The sequence below is a fragment of the Heloderma suspectum genome, chromosome 3 (genome assembly GCF_057233095.1).
Source record: "Heloderma suspectum isolate Gila_16-S chromosome 3, 16-S_ref, whole genome shotgun sequence".
NCBI lineage: Eukaryota > Metazoa > Chordata > Lepidosauria > Squamata > Helodermatidae > Heloderma > Heloderma suspectum.
Genome location: NC_139460.1, coordinates 281,030,087 through 281,050,688, shown reverse-complemented (window position 1 = coordinate 281,050,688; position 20,602 = coordinate 281,030,087). Strand labels below are relative to the sequence as shown.

The window sequence follows — 20,602 nt, the reverse complement described above, 5'->3', positions numbered from 1 at the left end:
AATTTAGGGGGTCAGGTCCCCCAGCCACCCTCCCTCCCGCTGCAGGCCTGCTTCCAAGGCAGTGTGCATACTCCCTAGCAAGTATATTTAAGATCTGCTGTCTTACGCTGGTTATTTCCTTACTGAAACTATATAAATGGGGGGGGGGGGAGCTTATTTAGAACTGAGGACATGCAGACCAATCCTGTGCAAACGTATTTGTGTATAAGCCCCATTGAAAACAGGGTTGCTTCCCCTAAGAACTCAGTAAGACTTACTTCGTGTGTGTGTGTGTTTGAGATTGGTCTGTAACCAGGCTTTCTTGTGGAAGGAAATCAGCGACTCCTACATCCTCTCTAAGGCTGCATGCAATCCTGTGCACACTTTCCAAGGAGTAAGTCCTATTGATTAGAGTGGAACTTGTTTTCCCGAATAAACACACGTAGGATTGCTCCGTTAGTTACGAATCTACCTGGGAGCTGGCTAAGCATCGTAAATTCTTGCGTGGCATCGTGCTCCAAGAGCTTGACTTCCTCCAAGTGAGGTTTTTAAAATTGAAGTGGACCTCGCATTGAGGGTTGGATTTTAAATGGCTTCAATCCAAACCCCACTTTCCCGGGAGTAAGCCCCATTGCACACAGTGGGACTTACTTCTGGATAGACATCCATAGGATTGCACTGTTAGTTGTTTGCCTGTTAATAGCTTCAATCTCATTGCTTGCAAATAACTGCGCATTTTGACCTGAACTGATCCTCTCTCAACTGGCAAATCTGTGTGCTCTGGTATGGTCTCTACCCCCAAATACTTCTTGAAAATTAAATGCCCGTTTGCTTCCAAGTTAGCGTGTGGAAGATTAGGACTTCCTGCAATTTGTTGGGAGACAAAAGTTAACTTGGGTCTCGATTCCCATTATCTTAAACAAAAAATAGCTATCCAGTGGATTGGACTCTCCGACCCTAACCATAGTTACATGGAAATCAGACCCACTGAACACTATGGGACTCCCTTTCTCCTTGAGGATCACGCTGCCTGCCTGAGAACCATTCAGCCTATGCATGATTACTCAGAAGCAAGTCCAACTTATTTCCAATCGGACTCAGTCCCTGGTAAGGGTGCACAGAATTCCAGCCTTATACATGTACTCTGATAGATGTGAACAGGACCAAGAAGGCTTGAATCTATGTATCCCACCTTCAGGTGGCTGATACAGCTAGTTGTGGTTTGATACATCATTATTCATTGTTGTTGTTGTTATTAATTTAAATACCTTGCTCATTAGGCTTTAATCCTAAACACATTTAAAAGGGAATACGTCCTGTTCAACGTAGTGGGACTTGCGCTGTTAAATGTATTCCTGCCCCCAAACTACTGGGAGCTCTTTAAAGTTCCTATTCAGTGGCTTTTCCTAAACTGACACAAGGAGCCAATAATTTGATCCAGAGGGGTCTATATTTGCTTAGCTAACGCTTTTGTTTTGCAGGAGGACGGAGACACCCGATTTTTATCGCATAAGTCGTACCATTATTTTCCTCTACTGGTCATTAAGTCACACTTTCCTTTGGGAAGAAGTGACGTTTTCTAAGTAATAAACTGAAGCCCACCGAAGCGAACCCAAGCTGTGGAGAAATAACTTCACACAGCATGAAGGAAAGGCACGGCATCCATATGTAACAGAACTGTGGGTTTAAATTCCTGCAACTCTTCATCTCATATGCCCAAATTTGCTTCTGATTTTATTTGCGGGGAATCCATATCTTGGGATTAAAAAAAGTGGGGGGGGGATGAGTTAAGATAAGGCACACGCAGACACAGGCACACGCAGACACACACACACGCAAGAAACAAAACCGATCCTTTATAAGCAAGCGCAAGAGAATCAGCAACCATTGAAAGTGAAGCCATTGAAATTGTGTACTTCTTATAAAGGGCAAGATCCAGTCAAAGTTAACCTTTGTCAAGCGTTGTTTAAACGAGAAAAATCTAGGTACATATCCAACCGTCTGTTGAAATAAACGTAACTTCAAGCGTTTAGCTTTAACTGGATCGTATTCTAAGTGGATTGTATAACAAAGAGAGGAAATTTCAGAATTCTGTTCCTCGCTTATACAACTGCCTGGTCCATTAGTGAATCTTTCTGCAGTGCCATCCACACCACGCGTGATCTTGTTCTTCTTTGTTTAAATTTTCCCCTTTGCCGTTTGTTAGTCAGCCAAATCCTAAATGCAGCCACAAGTCCCCCTACAGTTCAGGGGATCTTCCAAGTAAGCAGCTGACATTGTTCTTTACAAAAAACCAAACCAACACCCCCCCCCCACCCGCTCTGAGGAGTCGGGGGAGAGGGAAAAAAAAATCTAGCAGGTTATTCTTGTCCCAAACAGCTTAGAAGTGCCTTCACAGTAGACCTTTAAAAAAAAATATCATGAGAAACAGCAATAGGAAAGCTTCCGACATTATTTGGGGTGGGTGGGTGGGTGGGTGGGGGAGCCTGCTAAATAGCATAATTGATATTTTTCCCACTAAGAGGGGAGAAACATACTAATGTTACCGTCCATAAATAATTGCCTGGGTGTTGTTAATAGCTCTAATTTTCCCTGCCCATTTGATGTGCTGCAGGTTTAATATAGAGCACTTACTAATCCAATTAAAAGTGCACCTGGCCTGGAAGAGCTCTATAATTAGCAGGAGCATTTTTAGCTATTTCCACTGGAAAGGCGTGAAATCCTCTCCGCTGGGCTAATATGGGGGTCCAGGCATTCGTGGCTAATCGTTTGCCTGGAATGTGAACAGTTCCCGGGCAGGAGGAAGTCGAGGGACTTTTTGTCTCCTCTTGGGGGAATGAAAAGACACAGGCCCAAGGTTGCCCTTCCTTCAGCCAAACATCCAGAACAGAATCGGGACCGCAGTATCTGCTGGTGGCTTGAAAAAATGATTTTTTATGCGCAGCAGGGGAAAGCCATTCATGTCGCAGAGAAGAAAGTGGTCTGAGAATTCCAATGGAGGCGTGCTGGCCTATGGAACGCCGGGAAAGGGCCAATTCAACCAATGGGAGCGTTTCGAACTTTCCGCATTTTTCTCCTGTCCAGAGAAAGTGTGTGATCATTTTATTCATTCACACGGTGTGGTGCAGCCGTTTAGGCAAGAGAATCCTCAGAGAAATGAAGTCTCCTTATTGGAGACCATTTATTTCTCAACGGCCTGTTATTTTGATTCACAGTATTATTACCAAATAGTCACTATGTGGGCAAGGATAAGAAGAATAGTTGCATCCCTCTCTCAAGCAAATACTGTATCTATATATTTTGTTTATCTTTTCCAACTTTCACTCTCCCTTTTCTCCACTCCACCCTACCCCCTTCCTGGTTTCGCAACTTTCTGGCTGGTGGGGCAGTTTTGAATCCCCATGAAACTCGTTTCATTGTGTACCGTGAAAGGAACGTCTGGTTGTGTAAGAAATGTATAGTCGACGATTTGCTATGCACGGTATTGGAAGGAAGGGCCTACTTTGTCCTATGGAATTAACGAAGAGCGATCTATGTCTCCATCTAGCAGCGAGCTCATAGTTGGTCTCGTTTGGAACTATTGTGAGGTCTGCCATTCATAGGGCCAAGAAACCACAACTCTATACCCTTCCTTCTCGTTCTAGAAAGAGGCATCTGCATCTCTCAATGTATCTCGAAAGCATTCCTCATATCATTCAAGACAAGGACAGAACTCCCGTTGATTCTAATGACTCTCGATTTCACCCAGTCTCTAGATAAATCTTATAAGATTGCGCAAATTAGTTCAGATCTTATTTGGGGCTCCTCAAAAGGAAATTATTTGATGGCTCCAGCAGTAGGTATTGTTTAAGTCTAAATACAAGTTTATTAGGGTGCAGTTATCTGAATCTTTCCAAATGTTCTACCTATAAAATCTACTTATCCTGAACTTGCTTGCTCCGGGATAACACTACATAAATCAACGACTTTTCTCTGGAGAGGACGATCTTTGCCGTTTTTGGAACGGATACTATAGATAGGAATATAGCCAAAGGTAGGTACTTGTGCAGTACAATCCTACGCTTACTTACTCTGAAGCACCTTCCACTGAGTTCTAGCACATGTGGTTAGGTTTGCAGCCTTAAGCCCCACTGATTTTAGAGGAAGAGGGTTTAGCGCCTGCGTAACTCTCACGTTGAAATTGATGGGGCTTTAAAAGTGAGTAAATTTGGCTGCACTGCGCTCAAGCCCTATAATAAATGAGTCCTAGATATGTTTTTTTTAAAACAGCAACAAATCTGAAAATAAATTATTATTATTATTATTATTATTATTGGTAATAATTCACTGTTTCCAGAACGCTGTTTCCAGAACAGGTGATGTCCTACAGCTCACTGGGCTTTATCCTGGTCCTGTTTTAAAATCTAGCTACCCCGTATCTAAGCCTGGGCCTTTTTATACCCAACGAATAAAATTCTGGATCTCTTGAAGCAGACTTCAGGCCTTGTATATCTTGCAGAACCCTGCTGGCATTCCTGCATGCTGAGCTATAACTCTACATGCAGTGTCGTGCTGGAGGTCTCCCCCCCCCCTTTTGTGTGCGTGCGTGCGTGCTCGGAGGGGCCTAAAGGGTAATAATGTTCCAATTAGAAACTGCAACTCCAGCCAAGCTCTGCTGTATGGAACTATTCAGCAACCTCGCGTTGCGCCTGGCACTGCCGGTGAGGTTGAGCGGGAAGATATCTTAATGTCAGTGGTGCCGAGGGAGGCCCAACTCAAGCGAGCGAGGGTCAGGAGCAGCCCCACAAGAGTCCCGGACGTGGAAAACGCCCTGTTATCCCCCACCCTACGCAACGGTTGGAACACGACAAGCGTGTCTTTTGGAACTGGACTGGACCCAAGGGTAAAAGCCAACATAAGCCCTTCTTAGAGCAGACCCATTGAAATGAATGAGACGTAAGTTGTTCGTGACTAGCTTAAGCCCTATTCATTTCAAGCGGTCTACTCTAAGTAGGACTTACATTGGATTTTACCCCAAGGCACCGAGAGAAGGGAGGCGACGAAATTAGGGAAATATCGCTTTTCTTACAGAGCCCACGCTGCCAGTCAGTCCAGTCCACAGTCTGTTAAACAAGCCTATCGGGACTGCCGTGCGCAACTCACTACCACTTGGAAATGAATTCCCCCTGGGGACTGACTTCCAAATACATATGTTTAGGATCCACATACCAATTTCTGGGACGGGCACTCCGATCCTAACGCATTGACTTGGAAATAAATCCTACGGATTACGAAGTTTACTTTCGACTCAAGAATAATAAAGATCGCATCCTGAACAGCGATATGCAGTCCGATCCTAAGCATGTTGATTAGGAAAGAAGCCCCACTGAGTTCAGCGGGTCCTACTCCCTACTAAGTAGTCGTAGGAGCGCAGCCTTACAATGCAAACCTGACTATGTTTAGTCAAAAGGAAGTCCCGCTTCAATGGGTCTTACTTTCCGGTCAGTATGTGTAGGATTTCAGCCGCACGATCCTAGACAGGTTGACTCATAAGTAAGTCCATTGAGTTAGAAGAGGTTTGGTCCCCAGTAAGTGCGTTTAGAATTGCAGCCCTAATTGGGTTGTGCTTCCATATTTTAGCTATATCCTGCTACCGACAACAACTTCTGTCTACTTTCTTTCCAGGGCTGCAGACTTACTTAGCCAGCAACCCTGGGATATTTACACATTTAGGTGGCTGGGAGTAAACCCCGCTGAAGTCAGCGCGGCTTGCTTCTGAGTAGACATTTGCAGAATCGCGCTGTTAGTAGTAAATTCTATGGAGGTCAATGGGGCTTACTTCCAATTAAGGGTGCAAGCCTATCCACGTTTAGACAGAAAAAGGTCCTACAGCTCACAGCTGGGAGTTGTATGCTCAAATGTTTTGGCCACCTAATGAGAAGAGAAAAGTCACTGGAAAAGGCCCTGATGCTGGGAAAGACTGAAGGCAAAAGGAGAAGGGGACGGCAGGGGATGAGATGGCTAGATAGCATCACCGATGCAATGAATATGGACTTGAGCACGCTCCGGGAGAGAGCGCAGGACAGGAAGGCCTGGCTGCTCTGGTCCATGGGGTCAGGAAGAGTCCAACACGACTGAACAACAACAACAAACATGGATAGGATTGCTCCTTAAATGGTTTACAATGGGATTCTAGAATTTCTAGATACCGCCTACTCTGTGCTCTATTGCTATCCTGATAGAGCTCCCATGGGCATCAGGTTGTCCAGTGTGAGAACAGAATACTGGTCTAAATAGGCCTTTGGTCTGATCCAGCACTGCTCTTCTTATGTCTTAGAGTCGAAAGTCTCACTCTCTAAACATTCTAATAATCTAAACATTCTAATACACCTGGGAGTCTCACTGAACTCATTGGGGCTTATTTCTGAGTATACATGGATAGGATCACGCTGTTAATTTGGCCTGAACTGAAGGCTTCAGTGAACTGGACGGGGCACACTCCTTACACGTTGAGGATCCTGGCATACCTTTTGAAGACACGTTGGCAGGAACAGCTTAAGAACTGGGATTTAAGAAGCGTTTGAGTTAAACACATGCTTCTTTCCTGAGCTTTGGGCCGGTATGGGGCTCAAGCGGTCACAATCCATCGCCAGAGTGAATGGAAGCTGCTCGAAGAGGACTAGCGTAGTTCACATTCATGTCAAGCACGCGCGGTGGCAGAGGGGGACAGATGGGGACGACGGGAAGGGTTGAGTAGGAGGACTTTTCTGTGGATCGTGCCCAAACGAGAACAACCTCAGGTTTGTTGCTCCGCACAGTAAAGTTCAACTCAGAGTTGATTTTACTCAGATACTCAAGTTTTGAGATGACTTGAGATTGTGCCTGAGTCCCAAAGTGTTTTGAACACTCTCTCTCTCTCTCTCTCTCTCTCTCACACACACACACAGAGAGAGAGAGAGAGAGAGAGAGCGAGCGAGCGCGAGCGAGCGAGCGAGCGCAGGAGAAGATTATAGACCTGAGTGTTGGGAGTCGTGAACGAGGCAATGAAATGTCATTGGAGTGGAACTAATAGGAAATTATAGCCATTTTCGTTCTAAAACGGTGAGAGACAGAGAAATGATATATCACATTTACAGCTTCTCAACCTCTCCTATCCAGCTAAACTCCGAGGAAATCAAGGAGGGTTTATTTTTCAAGCGCCCTGTTGAAGATCAAGATGGAGAGTTGACGGATCTACACTGTGCTCTATAAGATGATGGAGCATACCTTTGGTCCGAAGTTATGTTACCTTTAATTAATCTAGGACTTAGAGTAACCAAGTGAGCACACTGGCAAAAGCGTAAATAAAGGCTGCCATCATATGGGCAGTTACTTGGGAGTAGACCTTATTTAATTCAGCAGAACTTTATTTCTAAGTAAACATGCAGAGCATTGGGCTGTATATGGATCTTCAAGGACCTCGATCCACAAGCGATCCTTTATTTTGGAATAATAGTTTTGTGGTCTCCAATAGGACCACTTTGGATCAAATCGGTTAATAACTGGTGCCATATAGAATACTTGAGTGCATTCTATAATTGCACCATAAACTTTAATGGGTTTAATAATTACCTGTGAGTCTGTGTGGTAAAAATAAAGCAGTATTACACACAGAGGAAGGTAGATAATGCTCCTATAGTCACTGTGTAGTAGCTAATAATTAACACTAAAATGATGTATTGAGAAATGTCCCTGTTCAATGACAAGTAATTAGGGGGCAATCCTATACAATGTATAGTAAACACACTTACCTGGTTATGTCCCACTGAACTTCATGGGACTTCTGAGTAGACAGCATAGGATTGTGCTGACAATTCAGCATCTCTGTTTAATCAAATTGTGTCTTTCACCCTGATCTGAAATCCATTTGGCTCAGTGGAACTTGCTTCTAAGGAAAAAATGGGTTTTGAATCAATTTATCAGCTCAAACATCCACAAGCTTCAAGATCTGTTCCAAACACTTGGAACCTTCCAATGATAAGTTTCTCACAATTTCAATCATTCACTCCCAAACGCAACGGTTAATTGTAAATAGGATGGTCCAAATAAAACTTGAGGAGAGTTTTCAGAAGAAATGAGAGACCATCGTAGGCTGGAACTGTATAATTGGGCATCCTTTAAACACTGAAAAGTGCTTACTTATTTGCAGTTATTTGCATAGGTAGCCTGTGTATTTTTTTGAGAAGTAACTATTCTTTTATTCCGATGTGTTTTCCAAATCCAGTTTGTTCTCTGAAAACATTTATGGTAGAACAAACCAGTGGCACTTCCTATCCTAGATGCACTACTTGAGAGTAAGGGCCATGATTTCATTGGACTTATTGTTTGATGAAAACAAAATAGCCACAAGTTTTATTTCTTCTCCTTCAACATTTGTAAAGTAACTATTTCCTTTAGGGCCACATTTTCACCACCCCCAAACTTCCAGAGGCCTCCTCATTGTTCTTCAGGACTTTCTTAACACTTTGTAAGATAAATAAAATATTTATAGGATTTTATCCAAAGACACATATTTGAAAAGGGTTATAACGATCTGCTGTTTCATTTATTCATTTGTTTGTTTTTCCTGTGATGACCTGGATCCAAAGGTTGGGAGGCTTTTAGTAATCAAAACAAAATAGTTATTTCAAAAAAAGGCCAAATCATTTCTATGTATGTAACTAATTTTTTAAAGAATAATAATTACTGTCATATTGCACAGATTTGAATGCTTTTCAAAAAATTTCACACTAAACTCATTTTGCACATGGAATTCTTTTCAATTATCACTATAATGGTGGTGGTGGTGGTGGTGGTGTGCGTGTGTTTGCTGTGGTAGAGAGCCGCCTTTCTAAACTTTGCTTTTACTCTATTCCATATTTGTGGGTGAGTTTTCATTCCAAGAGAGAAAGAAAGTGATCAGGAAATAGTTTTAAGAAAATAATAATTCCAAAATGTATCATAAGTTGTGGAGGGGGAGGGGAAAGAGACCTTAAGCCTAAATTTCATTGTTTCCTTTATTTCAAAGGAGGAAGAAAAAAAAAACCTGAATGATTCTCATCCCTTTGATTGATTAAGGTCTTGAATAACTTGAGGCTTGAGAGTGACAGTTACTGAATAGACTATTGCAAATAAAAAAAGAGCACTGTGGAAAGCCGGGCTGGCACTTCAGAGTGTAAAGGAGGCGAGTTTGCTGGCACTTACCAAGTTATAAATAAAAGGACATGCACAATAGTACCTTCTTTAAAGACAGACAGTCTTTACAACACTCCTGGCGTCATATCCTGCTGTGGTCACTTCAACTCCTAGTCAGTCTTTTCTTTTTTTTCTTTAAAAAACAAAACAAAAAAACCTTTTATCCCCCCCCCCCGCCCCCCAGCAGTTTCGTTTCAATGCTACAATAAATTCCTGGGAAGAACTGCTTCTTAGCAAAGTTCACTAACAAACATATAAGAGATTTTGTATCTCTCTCTCCCTTACATACACACATACACACACACGGTCACATAAACACATGCTTAGAGGATCGTACCTATCTTGTCAGCTTTTAAAGTAAGAATCCCCTTTTGGGATCCACGGAGATGCCTGTTTTTCTTGTTTTGTTGTCTTATTTTTCTTTAAAACCAATCTGACCTCACCAAAAGGTTTATTCTCCCCCCCGCCGTACAAGTGCAACTTCGAAAAGTTGAAATATAAAAGTTCGAGGGGGGAGGGAGAGTTTTGCTGGAAACCAGACACACGCCCAGGGGACTCGAGTCTGGAATTTGAAAGACAAAGAATCGTCTCAAGAGAAATGCCCGAAGTTTCTCTTTAATTTCTCCCAGGCGAACACATACAGCTGCACGTTTACAGCCTCCCAGGCCAGCAAAAGAAAGAAACGGTGGCCAGAAAGAGAGAGAGACGGAGAAAGACACTGAGTTCAAGCCATGCAAGAGGCAGGATACTTCCTTATTGTAATCTCCTCCACAGTGGCATTGTGCCAAGAGAAGTTGTAAAAAAAAAAGTGTGTGTGTGTGTGTGGAGGAATGGACCGTTCCCCGTGCCCCCAACCGCTTTTCTCTCCCCTACTCCTCCTGCATTTTCTCCTGACCAGCTATTCTCTGAAAGAAAAGACACTTTATCAGGGAAAGAGAGGCAAATCCTAGGTCACACTCCTAAGCTGGAGCCCTTCGATTGTAATGATGAGAAGAGAAAGTTGGCGCTTTCGTCCAATCAGCTCCTGTCTTCTCCAGACGGGACAGTCTCCGGGCTGGCCAATCGCGGCGCAGAGATCCTAAGGAAGCTTGGGGTGAAAGAACTAATAAATACTCCAGAGCGGAGTTTCCTTTCACTCCGTATCAACAACAGGAAGAAATCATTCCTGCCACTCAAGTCCAGTCTCTATCAAAGTGAGCTCATCCCAGGGCAGGGCTCGGCTGTTGCGAGTCCCGCTTCTTTGGGCAAAACTTTCCTCTTTCCTCTTCCGCTCCTCTCTCGCTTTCCGCCACTTCTTTGCTTTGTGATACCACGTTTTATTGACAGAGAGGGGGAAACGGTCTTCCCTTCCCCCTTCCTATAGTTTTATTCCCTCCCTTTCCTTGTTCTTTTTAAAATACTGTATATCTATATACACTTTTTAAATAATCAGAATTCCCTGCCTTATTCTGTGCGGATCTCTTGGCAGAACTGATCTGCTTTTTTCCTTCTTCTCTTCCGCAATACCTGGATATAAAACGTTTAAGAAAGGCAAGCTGTGTCCAAAATGACAACTCTGGGTGGAGCTGTCCCAAGGATGATGCGACCAGCTCCCGGACAGAATTATCCTCGCAGCGGGTTCCCATTAGAAGGTAAGACCGTGGAGTGGGAGAACAGGGGGAAAAGAAACCTTGAAAAACTATAGCCTGTGCTTGTGTGAGTGAGGCCGAGTGAGTGTGTATGGTTGTGGAACTGAACTCGTGCGTTAGTAGAGTTGAAGGAAAATTTTATATATATAATAAGCACACGGATAAAACGATCAGATAGTGAACAAGTAAGAAGATTAAAGATAAGATTGCAAGCACACTTACTTGGAGGAAGTGGGTGCCACTGAAATTAACCGGGCTTACTTCCAAGTAAGCGTATTTAGGATTGGCTAGCCTCGACAGCAAAGAAAAGTGCAGAAAAGAATATCCTCTCCCCCAATAGACACATCCACGAATTATATACATTCGTTTTCTTAATCTTTTATTGAAGGGTGGGGATGGAGAAAAGAAAGAAACCAGGTATATCACTGGAGAAGTCAGAGACAATTCACACTCTTTACCAGTCAATTTCCGTCTTTACTTGTCACGTCAGTTTCCCCTGACTGCAGTTCACCTAGGTTGGAAATGATACCTTTCCAGGTGAACGAGTCAAAAAATCCGATTATAATTTTGGAGTGGGGATCCAACATTTCTAACTCATCCAGAACACCTAAGGAAGGGTTCGCAGGGCTAGGCCCTCCATCTGGATCTATCTTGCATCGTTTGTAAGAAGCACTTGTTAGTGCTAAATACTACCATCACAAAACTAGCAGTCCTAAGTACTACAGCTACTGCATAGTAACAGAAATAGGTTCATATTGAACAACTGCTTTAAAATACTACTTATTTCAACTCAAACTCTTATCCCAACCCCCTCTTTTCCTCAATCCCTTTGATCCCCTGTTCCATTAAATATATTTCATGAAAGGCATCCAGGCAAAGCTCAAACACAGACACCAGGATTCGTGTTGACATTCGGGATTTGTAAAGAACATGTTTAGCAATCCCTTTCCATTTCTTTGATGCTTAGAAGAGTCTACCAGGACATTTGTATGGTTCTCCCCCCCCCCTTTATGATTACCTGATCCAAATGGGGAAACTTTCCTCTTCCCACTCGCTCAAGAAAGAGCACAGAACCTTTTTCTAGCTTATAGATTTTAAGTTATTAACTCACATGGGAGGCAAGAAAGTGGCAACTCCTTGGCCAGCTGGTGGAAACTTTAAAAGTAGCAAAGAAAAAGGTGAGCAATATTGTGCAAATTGCTTTAGGACAGAACGGGTGTGTATAAACTGATGGATGGGTGCACAGAGAGATAGACAGGAAAATAGACTAAAAGGATCTATCTTTCACAAACATTTCTTCAGCTCAAATTAACCAGATGCCTCTGATATTATTAGCAATATTTCTATTCCCTTCTCAGATCCAGGCTACCATTTTCCTCTTCCTTCCAACACTATCCCCCAAAGTTAAACGCCTTTCAGTATAAACAAATACTAAAGTTGTCTTTAACATCAAACAGTGGTTTTGATGCAGACCTAAGTCATCGCTAACTTGTCCCACTGATTTCAGAGGGTCTACCCTATGCATGATTAAGTCTGGATTCAACCCATAGTTTATTCAAAATGCAGTAGATTGCCACATTCTAGGAAACTTCAAGGTACTAGTTCACAAATCCTTATTTCTTACCTTCTTCCTCGGGATACAGAGGGGTTGGGATGCAGGAAGTTACTGCAGTGTACCATAGTTAAGAGAACCATAACAAACTATTAAAAGTTGCTAGTTCTCATATTTTCCAGCTTTTCCTCTTCTTTTTAACTCAGGATTTCCCGTCTCTCCCCCCCCCCCTGTTTTCAGAGGGGAGAGAGCGAATGCCCCAGTTACATAGAAGCCCTTGCATGTTTTCTTTCTGTGGAGGAGAAAGGGCGATATTTAAAAGTGGCAGCGATCCGTGGTAGCCAAAGCCGAATGTCAACCTCGGCATGTATTTGGAAGTTTGAAACCCTGCCTAGATTGTTCTAGATTTAAAAGGTGGGAAATTACCTGAAATCCTAAGCATTTTTGCTTGGAGGTAAGTTCCACTGAAACCCATGGCCTTTACGCAGCAGACACAAGGTTACAACCTTTGCACTACAGTGTGTAACTACTGTACACAGCTCTTGTACAGCTCTACCAGCTCTTGGTTAGATTACCCACAGATATGAACATGGACTAAAATTCCCACTTCACCCAGAACTCTGTATTAAAGGGGTGCGAGCACCCGCAGTTGTACCACCGTTTAGCTGTTTGTGACCCCATGTAGTGACTCTGTCGTACACACGCAAAGTCACTAATCCGTGTTCACCAGTCGTGAATGTGTGCCTTAAGAAGTTCCAAGTCAAAGTGTTTAGGATGTGCCAGGCTCACAAAATGCCCCACCAATAGTACGGGGAGCCCGAGCGGTGCCTGTCTAATATGCGTGTCAGCGTGGGTCGTGTGTATTGTCCTTGTTCATTGTGTGCATGCGGAAAGGAGACTGGATCCCTGGCCGCCCCAAACAAGCCGCCTGTTCTTTGTCTTCTCTCCGTCCAGTGTCGACTCCCCTGGGCCAAGGGCGAGTCAATCAGCTCGGGGGCGTTTTTATCAACGGCAGGCCTCTGCCCAACCACATCCGCCACAAGATCGTGGAGATGGCCCACCACGGCATCCGGCCGTGCGTCATCTCTCGCCAGCTGCGCGTGTCGCACGGCTGCGTCTCCAAGATCCTCTGCAGGTACCAGGAGACGGGCTCCATCCGGCCCGGGGCCATCGGGGGCAGCAAACCCAAGGTGAGGAAAGGGGCCTCGTCTCTGCATCCAGCCTGGGCTGCTTCCCTCTTGAATGAACTCACGATCCAGTTAATCACAGGGCCTAAACATGTGGTTCGCCTCCCGCGCCCCTCTTTCGGAGCATGATTAGGGGCGCGCTGGAGTTCATAATGTCATGTCATCGTGGCTGGCACAAGAAGGCCATCGATGTTCCGATTAATAATGTGGAGTGAAGAACAAGTGCAGAACAGCTTGATCAGACCCGGAGCTAGCCTAAAAGTTCGGGGGGGGGGGCGGTGCCAAAAAAGTAGGGGGCAGTTCATCTGGCTTGCAGGACTTTGAAAGGCAACATTGTGAAGTGCTTTTTAATCATTTGTTTGTAAAAAATAATAATAATAATTATGGGACCAAAGAAAAATTAAGGGGGACAACTCCCCCCCCCCTCCGCTACAAACCTGAGCCTTATGCGGGAGAGGCAACTTCAAAGTGCGAGATCCACTAGTGAAACACACTGTGTCGCCCCGCTCAGAGGCGGGAGGCCACTCAGGACAACTTTTGCATCTGTTGGACGCTCAGTTGGCCTACTTGCTCCCCGATCCTTGCTGAGATGAGTCTAGGAACTGGGCTGTGTGAACCGTCCATTTCTCCAAAAGGGACTGGGACAATCTAAACGCTCACATCTTTCTTTTTTATTTTCTTCCTCATCGCAGGGTGGAACAACTACCCCTTCGCCCTCCCCATCTATTTTACATCCATTCCCTCCCATCCCTACGGAGAGCCCCGTGCGGTCCCCCTGACCCCAAACCCCTTCTGGGATGTAAGGCGAGTTTTATATATCTTCTGCAGTAATTTGTAGGTCCCCTACCTCCGATTTAATGTTTCTGGGTAGGATAGGGGAAATTAAGCCCAAGGACAAATCCAGTTAATTCTCCTCCCCCTTCCCGCCGCCTGGATTCCTCAGAGCAAATGGCTGGTCGGGGCGACTGATCGCTGCAAACCCGAGCCAGTATACTGCGCTCCTGTTGACTGTCGCGATCCTAAGGGCGCAACGCTATCCATGTTCAGACAAAAAAAATGTCCTACACTTTCCGGCATCCCACCAGCCAGCCATGCTAGCTGGACGGATGCTGCGAATTGTAGGACTTTTTCTGTCTAAACATGTATAGGGTTGCTCCCTAAGCAACTTTATTTAAAGAAGACAGAAACCAATAGGTCTGATAATAACCTTGGGATAACTGCGCCAGCACTGAACTGATTTTAGATCACTGATGAGAGTGAACTGTACCCAAGCGAAACTGCAGTTTTATGTAGCATCTGTCTCTCTATCTCCGACCAGTTTCTGTTAAGGCGCTACATTCCCATTTCGACCCCAGGCAGATTATCTGGAAACGAACTCCCATGGAAGTAAATTGGTCTACTTCCAAGTGAATGTGTTTTGGAGCCAAGTGTTCGCTCTGCCACCACCCCTTCTGCTCCAAACCTACACAGCCCTTTCTGCCGTATAAATAAATACTTTCTGAAACGGAACGCATATTTCTGCAGAAAGATAAGGAACAGCCACATCTCCTGGGTTTAAGGTTAAAAGAAGTTTCCCTCAAAATACACACAACACCATTTCCCAGCTTTTAATCCGTTTTTCCGAGTTTCTTTTCCACCCCACCCCACCCCACCCCACCCCACCCCACCCCACCCCACGGTTCTCCTTAAAGAGCAAAGGAATTCAAAGGTCCGGGATTCAAACAATAGACAGCATTTTATATCACTAATGTAAATATCTAAAAATACTTATATTAAAAGTCGGATTAAAAAAAAAGTTATTCTCAAGGCAGGGGTAAAACAATTCCCCCTTATCATCGTGGTGATCTCCTTAGGTCTAGAAGAGGACCCATCCATGCACCTCCTTGCCGTTTTTTCGGGAATTTCTGTTAGTGCTTTTTGTTTGGCAAAAAGTTTCAGTGAACTTTTGTAAGTCTTTTATAACTTTCTATTCTGTCATTAAGTGAATGGGATCCCCGCCCCCCCTCCCGACGATTCTCCCCTTTTCCCACCCCAACTCCCTTGTTGGCTTATTATTATTATTATTATTATTTTAGACATCGCTTTGAAACGCGCGTCCTATTGATTTTCAGCGGAAAATCTTCATTGTCAATTGATGGCTTTAGAATGGGCCCGGAGAGGTGGCCGTTTACTTCTTCTCTCCAGCCTAGCCTATTTTACGGTTACACACAGGCTATGCATTTCTGCTTTCCAAATTGCGGATCCCGATTGTTCATTCCTCCTTCTCCCCCCGCCCCCCAAACCACGATCAGATGTTTTTATGTACGGTGCTGCTAATTTTGAAAGCTCATGCTCAGTCATTTCATATCCTCGCCTCAGCTGTTTTACGTCAAACAGTCATCCCAGGGTCTACTTGAAAAGCTGACGAGATGAAGTATTGTTAAGAAAGGATACTGGATTTTGTCCTGACTTTCAACAGTATCAGTCCGAAGCCATTTCATTCATAACATACGCCAGATGTACTTGAGCCCTCGATTTTATTTTGCTTTCCATTTTGCTTCGTTTGATTCCTTCCTTCCTTCCTTCGCCCCCCACCCACGAAGTGTACAAACTTTTGTTCTTTCTGGGTTTTTTTAATTAAAGCAGGTGACGACGCCGGATGTCGAGAAGAAAATCGAGGAATACAAGCGGGAGAACGCGGGCATGTTTAGCTGGGAGATCCGAGACAAGTTGCTGAAGGACGGCGTGTGCGACAGAAATACGGTGCCCTCCGGTAAGTCCATAGAGGAGCCACCCTAAAGTCGCATTCGAGTCCGCCAGCCCGACCCTTCACACTTCCGCGGAATTCCTCTTAGCTCTGGGATGTCTGGCATGGACGCTCCATCCTCAACTCTTTTCACTTGGAAGCAAATTCGATCGATTTCGATGGTAGTATGTACTTGCTCCCAGGTGAGTGTGCTTGGGATGGCAGCCTGGTTTGGCAATGAATGGCATTGGACTCAAATGTTCATATTTAAAGAGGACTAGCATATTTACTTCTGAGTAAATATGCTAGTCCTCTTTAAAACTTCCGTGGAATTAACATCCCACCCCCTAGCGCATTTACGCCCCGCTTCAGTCGCATTGACTTGATCGAAGTCAGGCCCGTTGGAATCAGTGGAACATATCTTCCACAGAGGATTTTGTAGTCCGATCCGAAGCAGTTTTACTCAGAAGCAAGCCCTACTGACAACACAAGCCTCTGCACATTTACTCAGAAGCACGTTCGATTGTGTCCAATGGGCCCTACTCCCCGGGAAAGGAGTTTAGGAGCGCAGCCCCGCTGAATAGACTCGCTTCCAGCTCACTGAGCGGAAGAGGGCAGCCTTCGAATTAACAGCGCAAGCCTCTTTCGTGTCTACTCAGAAGTAAGTCCCTTTGAGTCCAACGGGGCTTACTCCCAGGAAAGTGGGGATCGGATTGCGGCCTACGGGTGTTACTCGGCGCGGTTTGATTCCAGTTGATTTCGCTCGAGCTTTCTCCCTTGGAGGAAGCGCATTTAGCGTTGCAGGAGCCCGGATCCTAGCCGGTTACCCTCAAGGCCTTATGAGCTGGCTTGCGGATTGACGCGCGGTGTGCGTGTGTGTCATTTAGAGTCCCGCATCAGAGACATCAAACGAGGCTGATGCAGAGACAGACGACAGGCTTTTTGAGGTCCCTGGTGGGGCCTGTGGATGGGTGTATAAGATCGGTTTTTATCTTATAGTCACCGGATGAAAGGAAAGAGACCGGGTGACATGGGGATGGAAGGGGTGCGTGTTGGACTAGCGTTACATTGTTAAAAGAAGACAACCGATCTTCATGACTTGTCATTTCCCTGAGTTCATAAATCCGGGCGATCCGATTAACCACCATTTAAGCATATGTCTGTAGTATCAGGGGTGAGAAGACTTGTTTTTAATTAACATCCGACGGTATCACTTTCCCCTCCTCTGATCTCTCTCTCTCTCTCTCTCTTTTAATTTCTTTGCTCCGAGAGGGCTTTTTGGGGAAGGGATTGTTTAACAGGCCGGGAACTGGAAAATAAATAAAAATACATAGCTTTTTTTTTTTAATGGCACAATGTATAAGAAACAAGGACCATTGCACAAGGGTGCACATGTACGATAGTTCCGTCTGGTCTTCCACCCTGCGCCTGGTTTCTTTCTCCCCCTGCCCCAATCAACCACTGGATCTTTTTTGGGAGAAATCCCAATCCATAATATCTAGGAGGTTTACTTTGAACTGTCCCCGGCTGTGTATCGTTGCCTTCTCAGATAACGAAGTGGGGCGCCCGTGGAAACATGAAGGACTGCCTGGCGGTAGCCCCCCAAAGAGAATGCCGTCCCTCGGGAAGAATGATTTTTCGTGATTTTTTTCAAGGGCCAAACGTTTCCAAGGCAGTGTGCTGAGGATCTCAGCCTGATCTCAAATGGTCAACGTTCCTACCCCAGATGACGTCCTGCTTAGCAAAGAGGGTGCTGGTTTAACTGCCTGATCTTCAATCACTGTTAGTAAGTGGAAGTTTTGGATTTGAACTGATGTTCACCCCAAACTTTCACAAGCCCGTAAAGAAAGTTCTGTGGAAATCAGTGGGAATGAAATCCCAGGAGGTGGTGATGGGGTGGGGCTTTCGGTCCCATTCCCCACCCCCTCCTTGCCAGACGCATTCAAGGTCCATTAGTTTCAATAAACATCTCTGCTCCCTGTTTTGGAATAAGGGCTCAGCTACATTGCAACCGGAAACGGGTTTACTTTATTTCAATCTTATGCGCACTTATTTGGGAATAAGCCCCACCGGGCACAAGGGAGACACTTGTTTCCGAATAAACCTGCAGAGGAACGGGTTGCAAAACCTCAGTCTTCAGTTGTTCAAGATCTCGATCCTCCGTGTGTATTTATTCGGAAGTAAGTCCAATTGAGTTCTGCAACGGGCTTCTACAGCCTTCCCGAATAAACCTGTTTAACATAGGGTACCAATTCTTAAAAAAAAAAACCCAAAAAACCCGAGAGTACTTGAGCTTAATTAGATGGTAGAGCAGGATTTCCTCCCGCTTCAACTGTTTTATTACACACCACTATTATAGACCACAGGGAGTTTTACTTATTTATTTATTGGGAGAGGGATTGTCTACACCACCCTTCAATTAAAAAATAAATAAAAATAAGGGCAGTTTACAACAGATTCATAAACAACAAACACCTTCAAACTACAATTCAAGGAAGCAGTTAAACAATCCAGCTCATTTCGTGACCGGAAGGGATTCGAACCTGAGTTTTCCCGATGCAACCCCAACGCTCCGTGCAGTACCCCAGGATCGATTGCTGTACTTTCTCCCCACTCGACGCAAACGACAGCCTCAAGTCAGGCCACGGCTGTTGCCTCCTCCTTCTAGCTCCTGCTTCACTCCTCTCTTTCCTCTCTCTCCCCCCCCCCCTTTCCAAAGTGAGCTCCATCAGTCGCATTTTGAGAAGCAAATTTGGGAAAGGAGAAGAAGAAGAAGCCGAGCTGGAGAGGAAGGAAGCGGAGGAGAGCGAGAAGAAGGCCAAGCACAGCATCGACGGCATCCTGAGCGAAAGAGGTAAGGACAGCTGGCCTCTCTCTCTCTCTGCTGGGCACGGCCGGGCGCGGGGAGTTGATTCCCGTTAAATGAGGTGGCAGATGGGATCCGAGCCGTCGGTTGGCTTTCTGGCAAGGAGGAACAGAAGAGAATATCTGTAGAGGACTACCTGGCGAGGGGAGCCCTCGGTCACGCTAACGGTGGAAGGCTGCTGCCTGGTGGTGGGCAGTTCTGGGGGCGCCGACAGGGCGACTGGGCTGCTCGGCTTCTTCTGATTCCTTTCAAAGAAAAGTGGGGGGAGGCGGGGAGGAGAGGAGACTCGACGAGTTTGGTAGGCCTCCTCTCCCTCGTGTCTGGGCGGCTTTTGCGGGAAAAGGCTGGAGATGAGCTCAGCTCCTGTAGATGTTGGAGAACGAAGGCGAGGCTCCGCTGCTGTTGCAAAGATGACTGGGGGTGGGGGTGGGGAGCGTTGGGCAGGGCGAGATGTGGGGGTCCTCTGCTCTTTGTGGATGTGGGAACAAAATCGACTCGGGAAGGGCTTCTTCAGAGTCCGCGGAAACTTCCCTGGTCGAGAAGCTGGCTAAGAGATGGTGGCATTTTTTTTTTAATCTATTTTCTCTAATGCCGTACTCTCCGGATGTGTTGGATTACAACTCCCATCATACTGCGGATGATGGGAGTTGTAGTCTAACGCACCTGGAAGGGCGTCACGTTGAGTACGGGTGAGCGGCATCTATTTCCCCCCTTCCTTCTCTGCCCATCTGTCTAATCTCTCTCTCTCTGATGCGTGGCCAGGGGTGACCACGACGCCCCGCCCCGCCCCGCCCTAAGCAGGCGTCTTGGAAAGCGCGGCAGCGTTCGGTGGCCCCTGCATTTAGGCCTTAGGTTTAGCTGAAGTTAGACAGACTTTAGTCGCCCCCGTATTTAGGCTGCCCTTTCGTCCCTGGGCCATCAAAGTAAGACCCCAGGCGACAAACACACTTACGGAGTGGCGGCGAGGCCGGTGGGGATCGTCGGAACGAAGGCCTCGGTGGTTCTGACAGGACAGGCAACCATCGTTGCGGCCGGCCGGCTTCTTTGCGCTCATCCTGTTCCTGCGCCGGGTGGCTGACACAGGAGCCGGACGAGCACAAGGAAATGAGAGCAGGCTAAGGTTTTTCTGGAATGGATGTGGAGCGGTGAGCAAAGCTCTCCACTGGCTAATTTACTGCGTGTCAGTTGCTCAAGGCACAGGAGCAGGCCAGGGAAGAAAAGTGGCAACCCCCACAGCGGCTGTGGCCTCTGGTTTTAAGACGGGCTGTCACCTCCCATGTGAACACATGCAGTCCATACCAGTTCATAGTTTTATGCGCTCTTCAAGTCCCCTTGCAATCAAAGAGGTTTAAGCGCCCCACACTCAGAGTGGGATCGTGGTCATTATTCCTAGAATAAAGCCCCCCTGGGTTTAGTGCGCCTCCCTTTCACTCTGAGTGGTCGGAATGTCAGGCTGCGATCCCAAGAGCAGTT

The 20,602-nt window shown here is 45.6% G+C and overlaps 1 protein-coding gene across 1 annotated transcript in view; it reads left to right on the top strand.

Annotated features, from left to right (window-relative positions):
• Nucleotides 1-10,717: 10,717 nt before the first annotated feature.
• The window catches only part of PAX3 (paired box 3), a 158,217-nt gene continuing 148,332 nt past the window's right edge, over nt 10,718-20,602 (top strand). The window contains exons 1-4 of the mRNA XM_084842023.1: nt 10,718-10,802; nt 13,306-13,541; nt 16,161-16,290; nt 18,983-19,117. Of these exons, the coding sequence (XP_084698149.1) occupies nt 10,718-10,802; nt 13,306-13,541; nt 16,161-16,290; nt 18,983-19,117 (586 nt within the window). The remainder of the gene's footprint in view (nt 10,803-13,305; nt 13,542-16,160; nt 16,291-18,982; nt 19,118-20,602) is intronic.